General features: G+C 33.3%; 2 protein-coding genes across 3 annotated transcripts; both read left to right on the top strand.

The window, feature by feature from the left end:
* Positions 1 to 2,942: 2,942 nt before the first annotated feature.
* Positions 2,943 to 3,692, top strand: LOC107928702 (uncharacterized). Its single transcript, XM_016859960.2, has 2 exons — positions 2,943 to 3,222; positions 3,414 to 3,692. The coding sequence occupies exons 1-2, from the start codon at positions 3,118 to 3,120 to the stop codon at positions 3,498 to 3,500; spliced, it is 192 nt and encodes a 63-aa protein (XP_016715449.1). The 5' UTR covers positions 2,943 to 3,117; the 3' UTR covers positions 3,501 to 3,692.
* A 1,725-nt stretch (positions 3,693 to 5,417) lies between these two features.
* Positions 5,418 to 12,243, top strand: LOC107928701 (vignain). Of its 2 annotated transcripts, XM_041083048.1 has the most exons (6): positions 5,418 to 6,082; positions 6,328 to 6,560; positions 6,645 to 6,785; positions 6,925 to 6,951; positions 8,204 to 8,206; positions 11,836 to 12,243. In XM_041083048.1, exons 1-6 carry the CDS (start codon positions 5,620 to 5,622, stop codon positions 12,073 to 12,075), a joined length of 1,107 nt encoding a protein of 368 aa, XP_040938982.1. In that variant the 5' UTR covers positions 5,418 to 5,619; the 3' UTR covers positions 12,076 to 12,243. The 2 variants fall into 2 exon arrangements, with proteins under 2 accessions (XP_040938982.1, XP_040938981.1); XM_041083047.1 differs by lacking the exon at positions 8,204 to 8,206 and having other exon boundaries at positions 6,925 to 6,960; positions 11,414 to 12,243.
* The last annotated feature ends 2,982 nt before the right edge of the window (positions 12,244 to 15,225 follow it).

Raw genomic sequence — 15,225 nt, forward strand, 5'->3', positions numbered from 1 at the left:
AAATTTCCCCTTTCCCAAGTAAACCATAGCCCTTCAAAAACCAGGTCCTCCAAATGACAATCCCAAAGAACCTTTTGAAATTCGTCCATCCTCCTATCATCTCATCTAGCTCATATTTTCTTCTCAAAATAATAGAGGATCTCATTAAAATCTCTGCAAACCAACTACGGAATACTTTGATCCTGCCTCAGAAAGTGAAAAAGCACCAAGAATCATCACGATATCTAAAATTTGGCGAACCATAAAAGTCTATCAATCTTTAATGTACTTTATCTTCAAGTCCTTTTAAAACCACATCCACATAATTACTTGAATAACTTCTCAGAGAAACAACAACATTAGATTTCCATACCAAACTCAAACCCCCCTCGTACTGTCTGTTGCCACGTCAATGACATTTGGAAAGCCACCCCTCCGATGCACCTTTTCCATTCTTATTGAGTCCAATTTTGTCTCCATAAAGAAGACAACTTGGGGATTGTGAAGCTTTAACTCATGTTGCAACCTCTTTATTGCTCGTGGACTCCTTAACCCACGAACATTCTAACTAATTATTTTCATTGCTGTCGGCCGACTTGTCCCCTAGTGGTCGCCAATAAAGTTTTTTGGTAAGCGAGATAACCCTCACCCTCTTTCTCCTCAAAATTTGAGATTTCAGAAACTTTTTCAAAGAAAACATTCTTCCTTTGCCTCTTCTTTCCGTCTATTACTCCAATCGAGATTTCCTCTAAATCATGAATCATTGGATCCTTTGCCCGACCCTCTTCTAAATCCCCTCCACTCCCAAAATGCACATTTGTTTTACTATCCAAATTCACCCCTAGAACCCTATTCATATTGTGTAACATTTCCAAGTTTGAAGCCTGAACTTGGCTATTTCTAAGCCATATGCTCTCCTTTACAACTACCCTCATTGGTGTTTGAGCCCTTAAAGATATATCCCACTCCAACTTCAATCCCTCACCATCCATACACAATTTGATCGTACAAAAACTATCACTGTGACCTAGACAGACATACAGGAAACAAAATAGAGTAAGCTTTTCATACTTAAACCGAGCATAAGAGAAACAATTTGAGGAAACCTGAAACTTCTTTCTTCTTTGTAAAGAGGAACGAACATCAATAATAACTCTTATACGTATAAAATACTAGGTACCCCTTCTTAATTGATTATAATCATATTTAATGAATTCTCCAATAAAGTCTCCCAACTACTTAACCACTACCTTAGAATAAAATCTCGGGGGCAAATCATGCAGTTGAACCCAAAAAAGTATATAGAATAATGGAACTATCATTGGTTCCTCTATATCCTGCAACTTATGGAAAATTAACAAATGATTATTAAAGGTCCAAGGAGCCTATTTAATCACACTTTCTATATCAACCCTATGAAAGAAACGAAATAAAAAATGCTTAGCCCCCGGATTTGAAATTTTGATACCCTTTAAAGGATGCCATAGATTCGCAAGCGTATTACACATAGCTTGAAACTGAACCACGCTTGCCGTAAAAAAAGATCCAACGAAACAAAAATCATACAACCTATTTGTTCCCCCTAACAACCCCCCAAATTCCATAACTTCTTCCTCCTTTCCATCAGAGATACGTAACCTAGCCATTCGGTCCTCCATTATTGTTACGTCAAAACAACCAACAGAACACTAAAAAACACTCCCAACAGTAAAATCAGGAAAAAACACCCAGATCTGCTTTATTAAACGAAACAAGATCTAATCCACACACTTAGGTCAAGTGAAACTTTCAAAGAAAAAATCCTAAAAAACGTGATATAATGAGACTAGACAGAAACGTGTTAGATAGCAGAATCTATTGAATTATTATGTAATTGCTTGTAATTACATAAATATGTCATTTTTGGATAACCATTGTAATTGGTAGGCCTCACTGAATTGGATGTAATTGGAGCACCCCAATTACACATTTTAATTCTTAAGGGAGGATGAACATTGGAATAATTACGCAAGTAATTACACTCAAATTTAATTTTAAGAAATTATTTTTATAAAATTTATAGAAATTATATTATAAGTATGAATATGTATGAGTGCTTGGAATGATTATGGTAATTTTTTTTATATTATATATAAATCCTAAAAAATTATATTATAAAAAAAGTTGTGTATTCTATAAAGTTATAACAAAAAATATATTATTTAAATCCTAAAAAATTATCTAAAATTATAGCAAAAAAGATTATTATAAAAAATATTTTACATGTTATAAAAGTGTTATAATATATTTATTAATAAAAAGAAATGACTAAGAAGTATGGACATAACTTATTTATGTCTCAATGCTATATATTATAAAGATAACATACTTATTCATAAAAAAATATAGTTTTTTTATCATAACTTATGTATAAAAAAAAACTTTCTAAAGTGATGGAAAAATTATATTATTTATTAGAAGTGTTATAAAGTTGTGGACAATTTATAAAACATTTTTTTATATATAAAGGTTTTATATTATAAATTTTATATTATTTTTACTTAATTTATGTATTATAAAAAAAGATATAATTTAGTATAAGTGTTTCTTCAAATTAAGTTATAATTAAAGTTACGGACTATTTAAATTGTGAACCAAAATATTATAAAGCCAATTCTAATTATACAAATAAAAAATATTTTCTTAAATGTGGATTATGATACTACTTAAGATAATAGTACTCAATACAAATAAAATAAATAACTTATAACCTCTTTAATTTGATAACTTCAACCTTTCAAGGAAGATATTCAATCCTTTTTACGTGAGACTAACATAGTTGGAATGTAGAGTTGGGAGTACTAATGTAGAAACAGGTAAGTCATATGGCTAAAATAGCATAAGTTTGTATACATATTTACCAAAAAAAAAAACAAAAAAAACGAAGTTATATAAATCCAAAAAGTAGAATACGGTGTCGCTTTAGTGAGTCAGACGTCACGACTAGAAATGCAGTGGTGTGTGAATTGGGGGTGAAAATAAGATAAAGCCCATTATAAGATTCATTGGGGGATTTTGGAGTTCGAAAGTTGGATCAATCAATCGGCTCCTCTACAGATCAACCTTTCTCTGCAACCTCAAACTAAGAAAACAGCAAAAATGGTGAAAGTAGCCTCTTACTTCGCTATGGCATTCGGCGCCTTTATCTTCTGGCAAACCATGGATAAAGTCCACGTCTGGATCGCCCTCCACCAAGACGAGAAGGTCCTCTAAACCCTTCTTTCTCTCTCACTTCTAGTTTTAAATCCGAACTAGGTCATGGAAGTACGCTTTTTGATGAATATCTTTCTTGTTTGTTATTTGCTAATTGATTAAAGACTTATGAAAACCCTAGATTATTTAATTATAATTTCTTCTTTTTAAAGTTTTTTTTTGAATAATTGTTTCGTTTGCAGAAAGAGAGATTGGAGAGAGAAGCGGAGGTCAGGAGAATGAGGGAAGAGTTGCTTCAGCAAGCCAAGCAGAACGATCGTCTCCCCTAAATTCTGCGTTCAACTCCCTCTTCTACTTGTCGTCTTTTTTTTTTCTTCTATTTCCTGGATTCATTTGAATTTAGAGTTCATGGAATTGTGATCGAAGACCATAATATTGGCTTTGATGAGCTGGATAACCCCATGATATGTCATGGACGAATTGTTGTTTCTTTCTGCTTTATAAATTGCCATCTTTATCTATTTGAAATTTGAAATTGATGGAAAATTTCTGTTCGTTTGTATTTATGTATGTTTGCGTCTTTCTCATGTTCATTGTCATCATGAAGGCTAACGTTTGGAATTGGGGAATTGCATTATGTTGAATATTGAGTTCATGTTTGGGGAATTGGATTATGTTCATTATGATTTTCAGATGAGGGCTAAATGGTTTAGTCGAAAAGAATAGTAGTAAAAGTACACTATTGGTGGATAGAAATGTATTCCTTACTTGCTGATAGTGATGATGTGCACCAGCTTCCTCCTTAACATCATCTGTTAGTCCTTACCTAAAACTAAGTAAAAGTCGTTTCTTTTGGTTTCCTGTTCTTTTCCATCCAAAAGCAAGCTGCATTTGACTTGTTAAATTTACAACATTCTATAAAGGAAAACGTTACTTTATTTGGTATAGGGAGCACCCTTTTTTCCTTTTGTTATGAAGAATATGTATAAAAGGCTTACCCGCTACTCTTTCAAGTCTATCAAGAACAGACATCGTGATCTGTTTGCATTAGTATTATCATACCTATTTGCCATCAAGGCTCCAACAATCCTGCCCATTTATGATAGAACAATCATTTTTCTTGAAGTATCTATGTTTGACGCATATTGAAACGCAAGTGTGGAGACATGACTCTCTAAACAGGCAGAAAAACTTCTAAAAGAAAGTTTTAAGCATCTATGTTAGGCATATGCCTTATGGGACACCTAAACCTGAGTCTGGGTAACAGATCTGGCTGATATGAGGTTACCGTCAAGTCCTTGGACATATATCTCTGCTCGTTATGAATGATAAATGGTTTCCTACCATATTTTAGTCGCTAGAATGTCATCGAACTGTATTCAAATATTATCTGAAAAGGCCAGATTCATTCTATCTCTAGGCCAACCTTTAGACCAACCTTCCCTAAGGTGGGGTCTGAGTTTGCAAAGGATATTTAGTTTAGTGGACTTGATATTATGCTAATGGTGATGAATGCATGGACTCAGCAACCTGCGTAGCATGCTGGTGCTGACGCTACTGAGGACCTGCTAAATTCGAAATTTTGTTCAAGCATTTCGTATCATGAACTATCACAGACTGCTGTAAGTTGCTGCATGTCTTCCACACTCTTGTGGATATGTATCTTTTAGTCATTGCTAGATGGATCCATTCAGCCAGTGATTGTTTTTTATTTGTATGTTATACCAATGAAAGTCTTTGATTTGGAGTTAGCCAGCTCGAATGGTTCGTTTCTCGCACGATCTTTCTTTTTTCCTCTCTAAACCATATATGCTTATTTTGCTACTGGGCTCAATTGAAACGAGACAGATATCAAAACGGAGTGGCAATTTGATGCTTGAAAGTATGTTATTTTATCTTTGTGCTGAGAAGGAAAAGATGTCTCACCCATATTTCGTGCATATCAGTTTTTTCTACCCTTTGTTGCTGTCCAAATGCTAAATATGTGTACCATATGCATATGCAACACGTAAAAATATTAGATCTTCGGAAGAAAAGACATGCAGTTTTTAATCAGAGTGTTTCTCCAGGATCTGCAAGAAATCGTATTCTATAGCCTTGGCAACTGAAAAGTACATAATCAACTTGTCACCTACGATCATGTTAAACAAAGGCAGCGTGGGTTAGCATGTCGATTGTTGGTATGTGCAACCAAACTGTAACAAATGGCCACTTTAAATAGGTGTACAGTTGTATTCTCCAGAAAGAGCACGCCCTTTTATGCCTTGATTTCTGGTTAAAACCTTGTAAGGTTAAGATGCCAACACCTTATCTTTATCATCATAAAAGGATGCTTGCATCGCTAGATAATTGAAGGATATCACTCTTTGACGATAGCCAAACATCATATATTGACTTTTTTTTCCTTAAATACTCCTGTTGAGGATTCCACTTACAAAATCTGCATCTATGGTATTGAAATCTATGGATATGGATATACGAAAGTTGATCTTGGTTTTGTTTTTGTTGGCTCTAGTTTTTGGTGTTGCTGAGAGTTTTGATTACCATGAGAGCGACCTGGCCTCAGAGGAGAGCCTGTGGGACTTGTATGAGAGATGGAGGAGCCAACATACAGTCTCGCGTGACCTGGAGGAGAAGCAAAAGCGTTTCAATGTGTTCAAGGAGAATCTTAAACATATCCACCAGGTGAACCAGATGGATAAGCCTTACAAGTTGAAACTGAACAAGTATGCTGATATGACCAACCATGAGTTCATGAGTACAAGGAGCTCAAAGGTTAGCCATTACCGGATGCTCCATGGTCCAAGGCAGATGACTGATTTCAGACATGATAAAACTAACAACCTACCTCCTTCCATTGATTGGTGGACGAAAGGAGCAGTGACTGGTATCAAGGACCAAGGCAAATGTGGTAAGGATTCGTATCTTTTGAAGTTTTCTACCAGCAGTCATGTGTTACTAGATTCTACAGTCTATTTACAAATCAACATTACTGTTATAATTCCAGAACAAGTTAGCATTCACCATCAAGAATATCTATAAAGCTTCCAAGAATTTCAGATAGTATCATTGAAACTTTATGACTTCTAGTAACAAAGTATTAAAAAACTTCGGTATGTTGCTTTGGAGTTACTCAAAAATAATTTGATGTCACAGGTAGCTGCTGGGCATTTTCAACTGTAGTTGCAGTGGAAGGTATAAACAAAATAAAAACAGGGGAGCTTGTGACTTTATCCGAACAAGAGCTGGTTGATTGTGATAAGGAGAACCACGGTTGTGAGGGAGGATTGATGGAACAAGCATTTCAGTTCATCAAGCAAAGTGATGGAATAACAACTGAGAATTATTATCCCTACAGAGCCAAAGATGAGTCTTGTGACTCATCCAAGGTAGCAAAACACATCTTCCTTAATTTTGATTTTATGCATAACGGTGAAATGAAAATGCTATCACTGTTCTTTTTTTCTCTGCAGTTGAATGGTCCTGTAGTGATCATTGATGGCTATGAAATGGTTCCCGAAAAAGATGAAAAAGCTCTAATGAAAGCTGTTGCAAACCAACCTGTGTCTATTGCTATAGATGCTGGTGGTACGGATTTCCAGTTCTACTCGGAGGTAACTAAAGTTTTCACACCTCACAGTTAGTAACCTTTTAGGCCTGCATCACGAAAATGCAAAAACATAAGCTTAGGCATTGAAAATGCCTGATAATAAGCAATTATTACAGTCCCCATAACTACAAAACTTGTTGCAGGGAGTTTTCATTGGAGACTGCGGCACCGTGTTGAACATGAACTGTAAAGCAACAAAGGAGCAACTTGGTGCATTTTGTTTATTTTGTTTATTTTTAATATTTGTAATGATAGCTATAATTGAAACAAGTTGATATGCAACTTGGTTTCATAATAATAGCTAATATGCTTTCATAATGATAGCTATAATGCTTTCATCTTTTTAATTATTAATTAGCAAGTTGCCAAATTTAGTGGAAATTGTTAGGTAAACATTCCACTTTTGTAACTCTATATTTTGAAATGAAATGAAAATGGTATTATCATTCGGTTTCAATCAAACATATTTTTTTTTCCTTTTGCTTGTTAACCGAGAGCTTATGCTCTTGATGCTTTGTGTTTTTCTGCTTGCTGTTTGAAGAGCTTATGCTCTTAGTGTTTCATTGTTTGGTTGTTGCTGCCATTTTATCTAACAAATGGTAATCAGAGCATCCTATCTTTGAGGACCTTTGTGGTTTTGTTTTAGTTTTCAAAACAAAGTCAGTTTTGCTTCTGCAAAATCAGTTTCAGCAACATGAGCTTTGCACCTCCTCCACCACCAATTTTTGCTGGAGAAAACTACCACATTTGGATAGCTAAAATGAAAACTTACCTCCAAGCACTTGATCTGTGGAGTGCAGTTGAAAATGATGTCGAGCCACTACCATTGAGAGCAAATCCAACCATTGCTCAGATCAAGCAACATGGTGAGGAGCGAGCCAAGAAGCATAAAGCCATGGCCTGCCTACAGAATGGAGTGTCTGATGTAATTTTTACTCGCATCATGGCCTGTGACTCACCCAAACAAGCTTGGGACAAGCTGAAAGAGGAGTTCATGGGATCAGACAAGACAAGGCAGCAACAAGTAATTAATCTTAGAAGGGAGTTTGAAAATTTGAAGATGAAGGAGTCAGAAACTATCAAGCAATATTCTGATAGGATTATGGCTACTGTCAATAATATTAGACTCCTTGGAGAAGATTTCAGTGACAGCAGGGTTGTTGAGAAGGTTATTACCACCTTACCTGAAAGGTTTGAGTCAAAAATCTCCTCATTGGAGGACTCGAGAGATCTCACAACCATTTCTTTGTCTGAGTTGGTTAACTCACTTTATGCACTTGAGCAGAGAAGAGCAAGTAGGCAGGAGGAAAGCCCTGAAGGTGCTTTTCAAGCAAAGATCAGAGAAGGCTCCAGCTCAAGTTAGAAAGCTAAGAAGCCTTGGTTTGAAAAGAGGGAAAGATCAAAGAAAGATGTCGGTAGAAGGAGGTTTCCACCATGCGTTCACTGCAAGAAGACTAACCATTTGGAGAAGTATTGCTGGAACAAACCAGATATCCAATGCAAGAGCTGCAAGCAGTATGGTCATCATGAAAAGATTTGTAGAAATCAAGAAAAGTCACAAACTCTGCCAGTACAAGCCAAGACTGCTGAAGATCTTCAAGCTCAGGAGGAGCATGTCTTCACTGCCTCATGTTCTACAACCACAAGCAAATCCAAATGCAGTTGGCTTGTGGATAGTGGCTGCTCACATCACATGGCATCAAATGAGAGCCTGTTCAAGGATCTTGACAGGAGTTTTGCTTCAAAGGTCAGAATAGGCAATGGGAATCTGATTGAAGCTAAAGGCAGAGGTGATGTTGTGATCAACACTAGTTCAGGTAACAAGGTTATTTCAGATGTGCTTTATGTACCTGAAATAGATCAAAATCTACTTAGTGTAGGTCAGCTGGTTAAGAAAGGCTACTCTCTAGTTTTCAAGAATGATTCTTGTGTTATTAATGATATTCTTGGTAGAGAAGTTGTTTCAGCACCCATGGCAGATAGGTGTTTTATGTTGGATGTGAGCCAACTTGAGAGAAGAGCCTATACAAGTTCAGTTGACAATGCTGATCTGTGGCATAGAAGATTTGGCCATGTCAATTTCAGGTCACTCAATTTGCTGCACAAGATGAGTTTGACAGAGGACATGATTAAGGTTGATGCAAATGAGTCTGTTTGTGAAGTATGTCAGCTTGGTAAACAGGCCAGGTTGCCTTTTCCAGTAAACCAAGCATGGAGGGCTCGAGAAAGACTTGAATTGGTGCACTCAGATGTCTGTGGACCAATGAAGACTCCTTCACTGAATGGCAGTAAGTATTTTATACTGTTTATTGATGATCTGACCAGATTTTGCTGGGTTTATTTCATGAAACAAAAGTCAGAAGTGTTTGAAGTTTTTGGAAAGTTCAAGGCATTGGCAGAAAATCAAAAAGGCTGCAGGATTAAGGCCTTGAGGACAGACAATGGTTCTGAATACTTGTCTGAAAGATTTCAGAAGCTATGTGAGCAGGCTGGGATTCATCATCAATTGACCACAGTGTATACTCCTCAGCAAAATGGAGTATGTGAAAGGAAGAACAGAACAGTGATGAACATGGCCAGGTGTTTGTTGTTTCAAAGCAAGCTTCCAAACATTTTTTGGGCTGAAGGTGTCAACACCTCAGTGTACCTGCTCAATAGGCTGCCAACACATGCTTTAAATGATAAAACTCCTTTTGAAGCATGGTATGATCTTAAACCAACAGTTTCCCATTTAAAAGTGTTTGGTTGCATGTGTTTTGTACTTGTCCCTGCAGAAAGAAGAACCAAGCTTGAGAAGAGATCAGTTCCTGGTATATTTGTTGGCTACAGTAGCTGCAAGAAGGGCTACAGAGTATTTGATCCTTCAACCAAGAAGATTTTGGTAAGCAGGGATGTCAAATTCGATGAAGGAAGGTTTTGGAGTCTAGATGGCTCTAACACAAGTCAGTTTGAAGAAGAGCAGATTGACAACAATCTGGAATTGGCAGAAAATGAAGTCAGTAATGCCAATGTAGATGATACTCCTGTGAGAGGGACCAGGTCTATTGCTGATATCTACCAAAGATGCAATGTGGCCATTATTGAGCCTTCAAGCTATGAAGAAGCTGCAAGAAGCAAGAGCTGGAAGAAGGCTATGGAGGCTGAAATCGACATGATCCATAAGAATGACACTTGGGATCTGGTAGACAGACCTGATCAGAAGAAGGTCATAGGTGTCAAATGGGTTTTCAGGACCAAATTCAATGCTGATGGCTCTTTGAACAAGCACAAGGCAAGGCTTGTGGTGAAAGGGTACAATCAACAGTTTGGCATTGATTTTGAGGAGACATTTGCTCCAGTAGCAACGCTGGACACCATAAAGCTCCTGTTTGCTTTGGCTGCACAGAAACAGTGGAAGGTCCATCAGCTTGATGTCAAGTCAACTTTCCTGAATGGCTTCCTTAAAGAGGAGATTTATGTTGAACAGCCTGATGGATTTAAAGTCCAAGGAAAGGAGGACAAGGTTTACAAGCTGAAGAAGGCACTCTATGGACTAAAACAGGCTCCTCGAGCCTGGTATGACAGGATAGATGCTTACCTGTCTAAGCTTAATTTCGAGAAAAGTTTGAGTGAGCCAACTTTGTTTATAAAGAAGTCCAAAGATGAGACTTTGCTGATTGTCTCAATATATGTAGATGATCTATTAGTGACTGGAAGCAGGGTCGATTTGATTCAGGAGTTCAAGAAGAATATGCAAGACATGTTTGACATGACAGACTTGGGAATCATGACTTACTTCCTTGGTATGGAAGTAGACCAGTCTGATCAAGGCATTTTTATCAGCCAGCATGCATTTGCCTTGAAAATTCTCACTAAGTTTCATATGGAAAACAGCAAACCAGTGAGCACACCATTAGCTGTGGGAGAGAAACTAAGCAGCTTTGGAAATGAAGAAAAGGTAGATGAAAAGGAGTATAGAAGCCTGATTGGATGTTTACTTTACTTGACAACAACCAGACCTGACCTTATGCATTCAGTTAGTCTACTGTCTAGATTCATGCACAGCTGCAATACAACTCATTTGAAAGTAGCAAAGAGAATACTCAGGTATGTCAAAGGTACTTTGAAGTTTGGTGTAATGTTCAAGAAAGGAAGTGAGCTGAAATTAACTGGCTACTCAGATAGTGACTGGGGTGGATCAGTTGATGATATGAGAAGTACTTCAGGCTACTTCTTTACACTTGGTTCGGGAGTTTTCAGTTGGAGTTCAAAGAAGCAACAAACTGTTGCTCAGTCTACTGCTGAAGCCGAATACATAGCAGCAGCTGCAGCAGTGAATCAAGCCATTTGGCTTAGGAAGTTGCTATGTGATTTGAATGAAGAACAGCTCGAGCCTACTGAAATTTTGGTGGATAACCAGTCAGCAGTTGCCATCTCTAAAAATCCTGTTTTTCATGGCAAAACCAAACATTTTAAGCTCAAGTTTTACTTTGTTCGAGAAGTTGTCCAATCCAAAGAAGTGAGTCTAATACATTGCAGCTCACAAGATCAATTGGCTGACATTTTGACAAAGCCTCTTGGCACAATCAGGTTTGAATTTCTAAGGAAATCAATTGGTGTTTGTTGCCTACAGTCCAAGGAGGAGTGTTGAACATGAACTGTAAAGCAACAAAGGAGCAACTTGGTGCATTTTGTTTATTTTGTTTATTTTTAATATTTGTAATGATAGCTATAATTGAAACAAGTTGATATGCAACTTGGTTTCATAATAATAGCTAATATGCTTTCATAATGATAGCTATAATGCTTTCATCTTTTTAATTATTAATTGGCAAGTTGCCAAATTTAGTGGAAATTGTTAGGTAAACATTCCACTTTTGTAACTCTATATTTTGAAATGAAATGAAAATGGTATCATCATTCGGTTTCAATCAAACATATTTTTTTTCCTTTTGCTTGTTAACCGAGAGCTTATGCTCTTGATGCTTTGTGTTTTTCTGCTTGCTGTTTGAAGAGCTTATGCTCTTAGTGTTTCATTGTTTGGTTGTTGCTGCCATTTTATCTAACACACCGAGCTGAACCATGGAGTTGCAGTGGTAGGATACGGAGCAACCTTAGATGGGACAAAGTACTGGATAGTAAAGAACTCGTGGGGCGAAGACTGGGGAGAGAAGGGATACATACGAATGAAACGAGACGTTGATGCAGAAGAAGGGCTTTGTGGTTTAACCTTAGAAGCATCTTACCCTGTGAAGTTGCAGTCTAACAACAATAGAAAAAGTTCACCCAGATCCAAGGCCAAGGATGAACTGTAATTCAGATCAATCCTTTTCTGGGTCTAGTTTGTGAGCCAAAGTTTTATGATAGTTGCCTAAAAATGTCTCGCAAATTAGGTGTTTCTGCCATAACTTATGTTCTATACGTATGTGTGGTTTATCGTGAAATGCTTTGGAATGAAAATAAAACCGGTTAGATGCTTCAAACTTGATAAGCTAAAATTGGAACATTCATAAAATTTTAAAACCTTAATTTTTATTTAAGATGTAAATATTCTTGTGATTGTGACCAAATCTGGCAATTTATTTTTTATTAATATACATTTTTAAAAAAATTAACATTTAATGTTATGTCATTAATATTTAATTAGTTTTTTAAATGTTGTAATTTTAATTGCAATAATTAACATAAAATAATATTTCTTATTTGAATTATTGAATTTAATTAAAATATATTAACTTATCAATTCAAGTATTATAATAGAAATTCTTTAAATAATAATAAAAACATTTTTAACATTTCAACTTACAATATAGTTTTACGTGATTAATGCAAAGTAATATTATTCAAAATAACTAATTAATATGATTAACTTTTAATATTGATTAAGTTATAATTAAGATACTTAAAATTCTATTCAAGTAATAAATCTATTTGAAAATTAGTACAACTCTTTTTAATTAATAATAGTAATTTAAATTTTAATTATTTTTAAATGTGTAATTATTATAACTTCTATTAAATTATAATTATTTTTAAATGTATAATTATCACAAATTTTATTTTAATTCAAGTTTTAAAACTAATAATTCTAAATTAAATATTATAATTATTTGTAAATGTGAATTTAGTAATATGATGAAAAATATTGGGTATTTTCAACGGTTCATATTTTTTTTCAAAACTCGTGCTTTTCTATATATATATATTATAGATAACAATAAATTTTTTTTAGTAATGTATTTTCTATTATATATAAAAACTAGTTTTCTTTTTTTGACCGGATATACTAGTTTTCTTACTTGGTGATACACGAGTTTGATTATATGTATCAATTAAAATATTTTAAAATTATTTTATATTTTTTTATAAATTTAAATTTATAATTGATATCATAAATAAAATTAAATTATTTTATAATTTATTTTTTTATTATTATATATTTTTGCAAGTATCTAAATTATATATATTGCACTCACATTTTACAGAATATAATTTAAATGATACATAGAGCACAGGTATGATATTTCGTTGCATTACCAGTGCTCTATGTATCACAAGTTGGTTGTTTATATTAAATTTATAATATTTTCATAATATTAATTTTTGTTTAAAATTTTTAATGAATTTCTTCAAAAAATTTATACATAAGGCATGAATAATTATCTTTAAAAGTTAAAATACATAGGTTTATATGTAACGTGTAATATGTATCACAGGTTTAATTGATGTAACGTGTAATAATATATATAAATTGATATATACATCACGGGTCAAAATTTCAATGAATTTCTTTAAAATTTTGATACACAGAGCACGGGTAATAAAATTTGTCACATATTATTTTGTTACATTACGTGTGCTCTATGTATCACAAGTTGCTTCTGTATCTTATTATATTATTTTATATTTTTTTATAAAATTTACCAATAATATCACAAATACATGGAATTTATTTTGTATTTTTTATAGGTTTTTACTATATTATTTTATTATTAAACTATTTATAATAAGATTATAAAACTATGTCAATTGAAAAATATAATTTTGAAGGGAAAATATTATTATAAATTGAAGATGTTAAATACTAATTACAACTAATGGAAACTATTTTTTTGAATATAAGTTTAATTTACTCTTTAAACTTAATATTTGAAAATGGGAGAATTTATAATTTCGATTATAAACTTGAATATGGTTGATATTAGCTATTAACAATTATTTGTAATTTACATTTATAAAATTTTTTATATTATTTTCCATATTATTAATATTTATTTAAAAAAATTTAAATTATTAAGTTTTAAATTATTAATAGTACTTAATTTAAAATGATAATAATTTACAGAGTAAAATTTTAAAGTTTTGAAGGAAAATTTCATATTCCCAAATTAATTGGACTTTGATTGTAAACAGGGGCGAACTCAGAATAAATTTTTAGGGGCGAATGAAATTTTAATTTTTTATAGTCTATATATTTATAATTTTTAAAGGATTAAATCAAATTTTTATAATTTTAGGATGGTTAAAATATAATTTTATCTTTACTAATTTAAAATTTTAAAAAAAATTTAAGAGCCTAAATATAAATTTTCCATTTTAGGGGGGCCAGGGTCATTACCAGTCCCCTAGTATCCGCCTAATATAATTAAAATTATTTTCTCTACATATTTATTGTATTTAATAAAAAAATATGTTTAATAAATCCATATTAAAATTTTGGGTAAATGTTGATAAAAATAATTGGAAATGATAAGATAATTAATTTAGATTTTTTCCCTCGTGATAAGTTTACAATATTTATAAGAAAAAGTAATACTTAAGAAGGAAAATTCAAAGAAAATTTGAGCCTTCCATTAAAAAAAGGTTTCCATTTTTATGTCCTTGAAAAAAAGTGTCATTTAAATTAATATGTAATTTGACATAACATGATTAAGGTGGCTTCACAAATCCATTAAATTGGGTTTCGATTCATTTTTCGCATGTTTATTTCATGTTATTTGTGAAAAAATAATAATATATTTATATTACCTTAAATAATTTTTATTTGAATAAATTAAAAATAATGGTATAGATAAATTTTAGTTAAATAATTTATTTAAGCAAAACCAAATTGATAAATTATTTAATTAAAATTTATTTAACTAAATAGTTATTTATTTAATAGACAATTAAATTTTAAAAAATAAATAAATAAATTTAAAAAGCACCATTGACTCAAAAATTAGTAAAAATAAATTGATTTTTTAATTAATTTTAGATCAAACTTATTTTTTAGATCAATCAATCCAGTTCAAATAACATTTTTTAAGATCACATGAAGAACATGGCCGCAAAAACAAACAATTTTAATGGGTCAAGAAAGGCCCACCAGTGTGGTTGGGTTTGCTTGGATAGAGCATCATTTATTGCACGTGGAAGGACCTTCCTGTAATGCCAACATATTACCTAATGTTAGACATCGGTTA

Source organism: Gossypium hirsutum, chromosome A12, assembly GCF_007990345.1.
Source record: "Gossypium hirsutum isolate 1008001.06 chromosome A12, Gossypium_hirsutum_v2.1, whole genome shotgun sequence".
NCBI lineage: Eukaryota > Viridiplantae > Streptophyta > Magnoliopsida > Malvales > Malvaceae > Gossypium > Gossypium hirsutum.

Bases quoted from the DNA above. Each gene is read 5' to 3' on its own strand.
- LOC107928702 (XM_016859960.2), top strand. From the start codon at position 3,118: ATGGTGAAAGTAGCCTCTTACTTCGCTATGGCATTCGGCGCCTTTATC. The intron at 3,223-3,413 runs GTCCTCTAAACC...TTTCGTTTGCAG, and splicing joins CCCTCCACCAAGACGAGAAG to AAAGAGAGATTGGAGAGAGA.
- LOC107928701 (XM_041083048.1), top strand. From the start codon at position 5,620: ATGGTATTGAAATCTATGGATATGGATATACGAAAGTTGATCTTGGTT. The intron at 6,083-6,327 runs GTAAGGATTCGT...TTGATGTCACAG, and splicing joins CAAGGACCAAGGCAAATGTG to GTAGCTGCTGGGCATTTTCA. The intron at 6,561-6,644 runs GTAGCAAAACAC...TTTTCTCTGCAG, and splicing joins AGTCTTGTGACTCATCCAAG to TTGAATGGTCCTGTAGTGAT.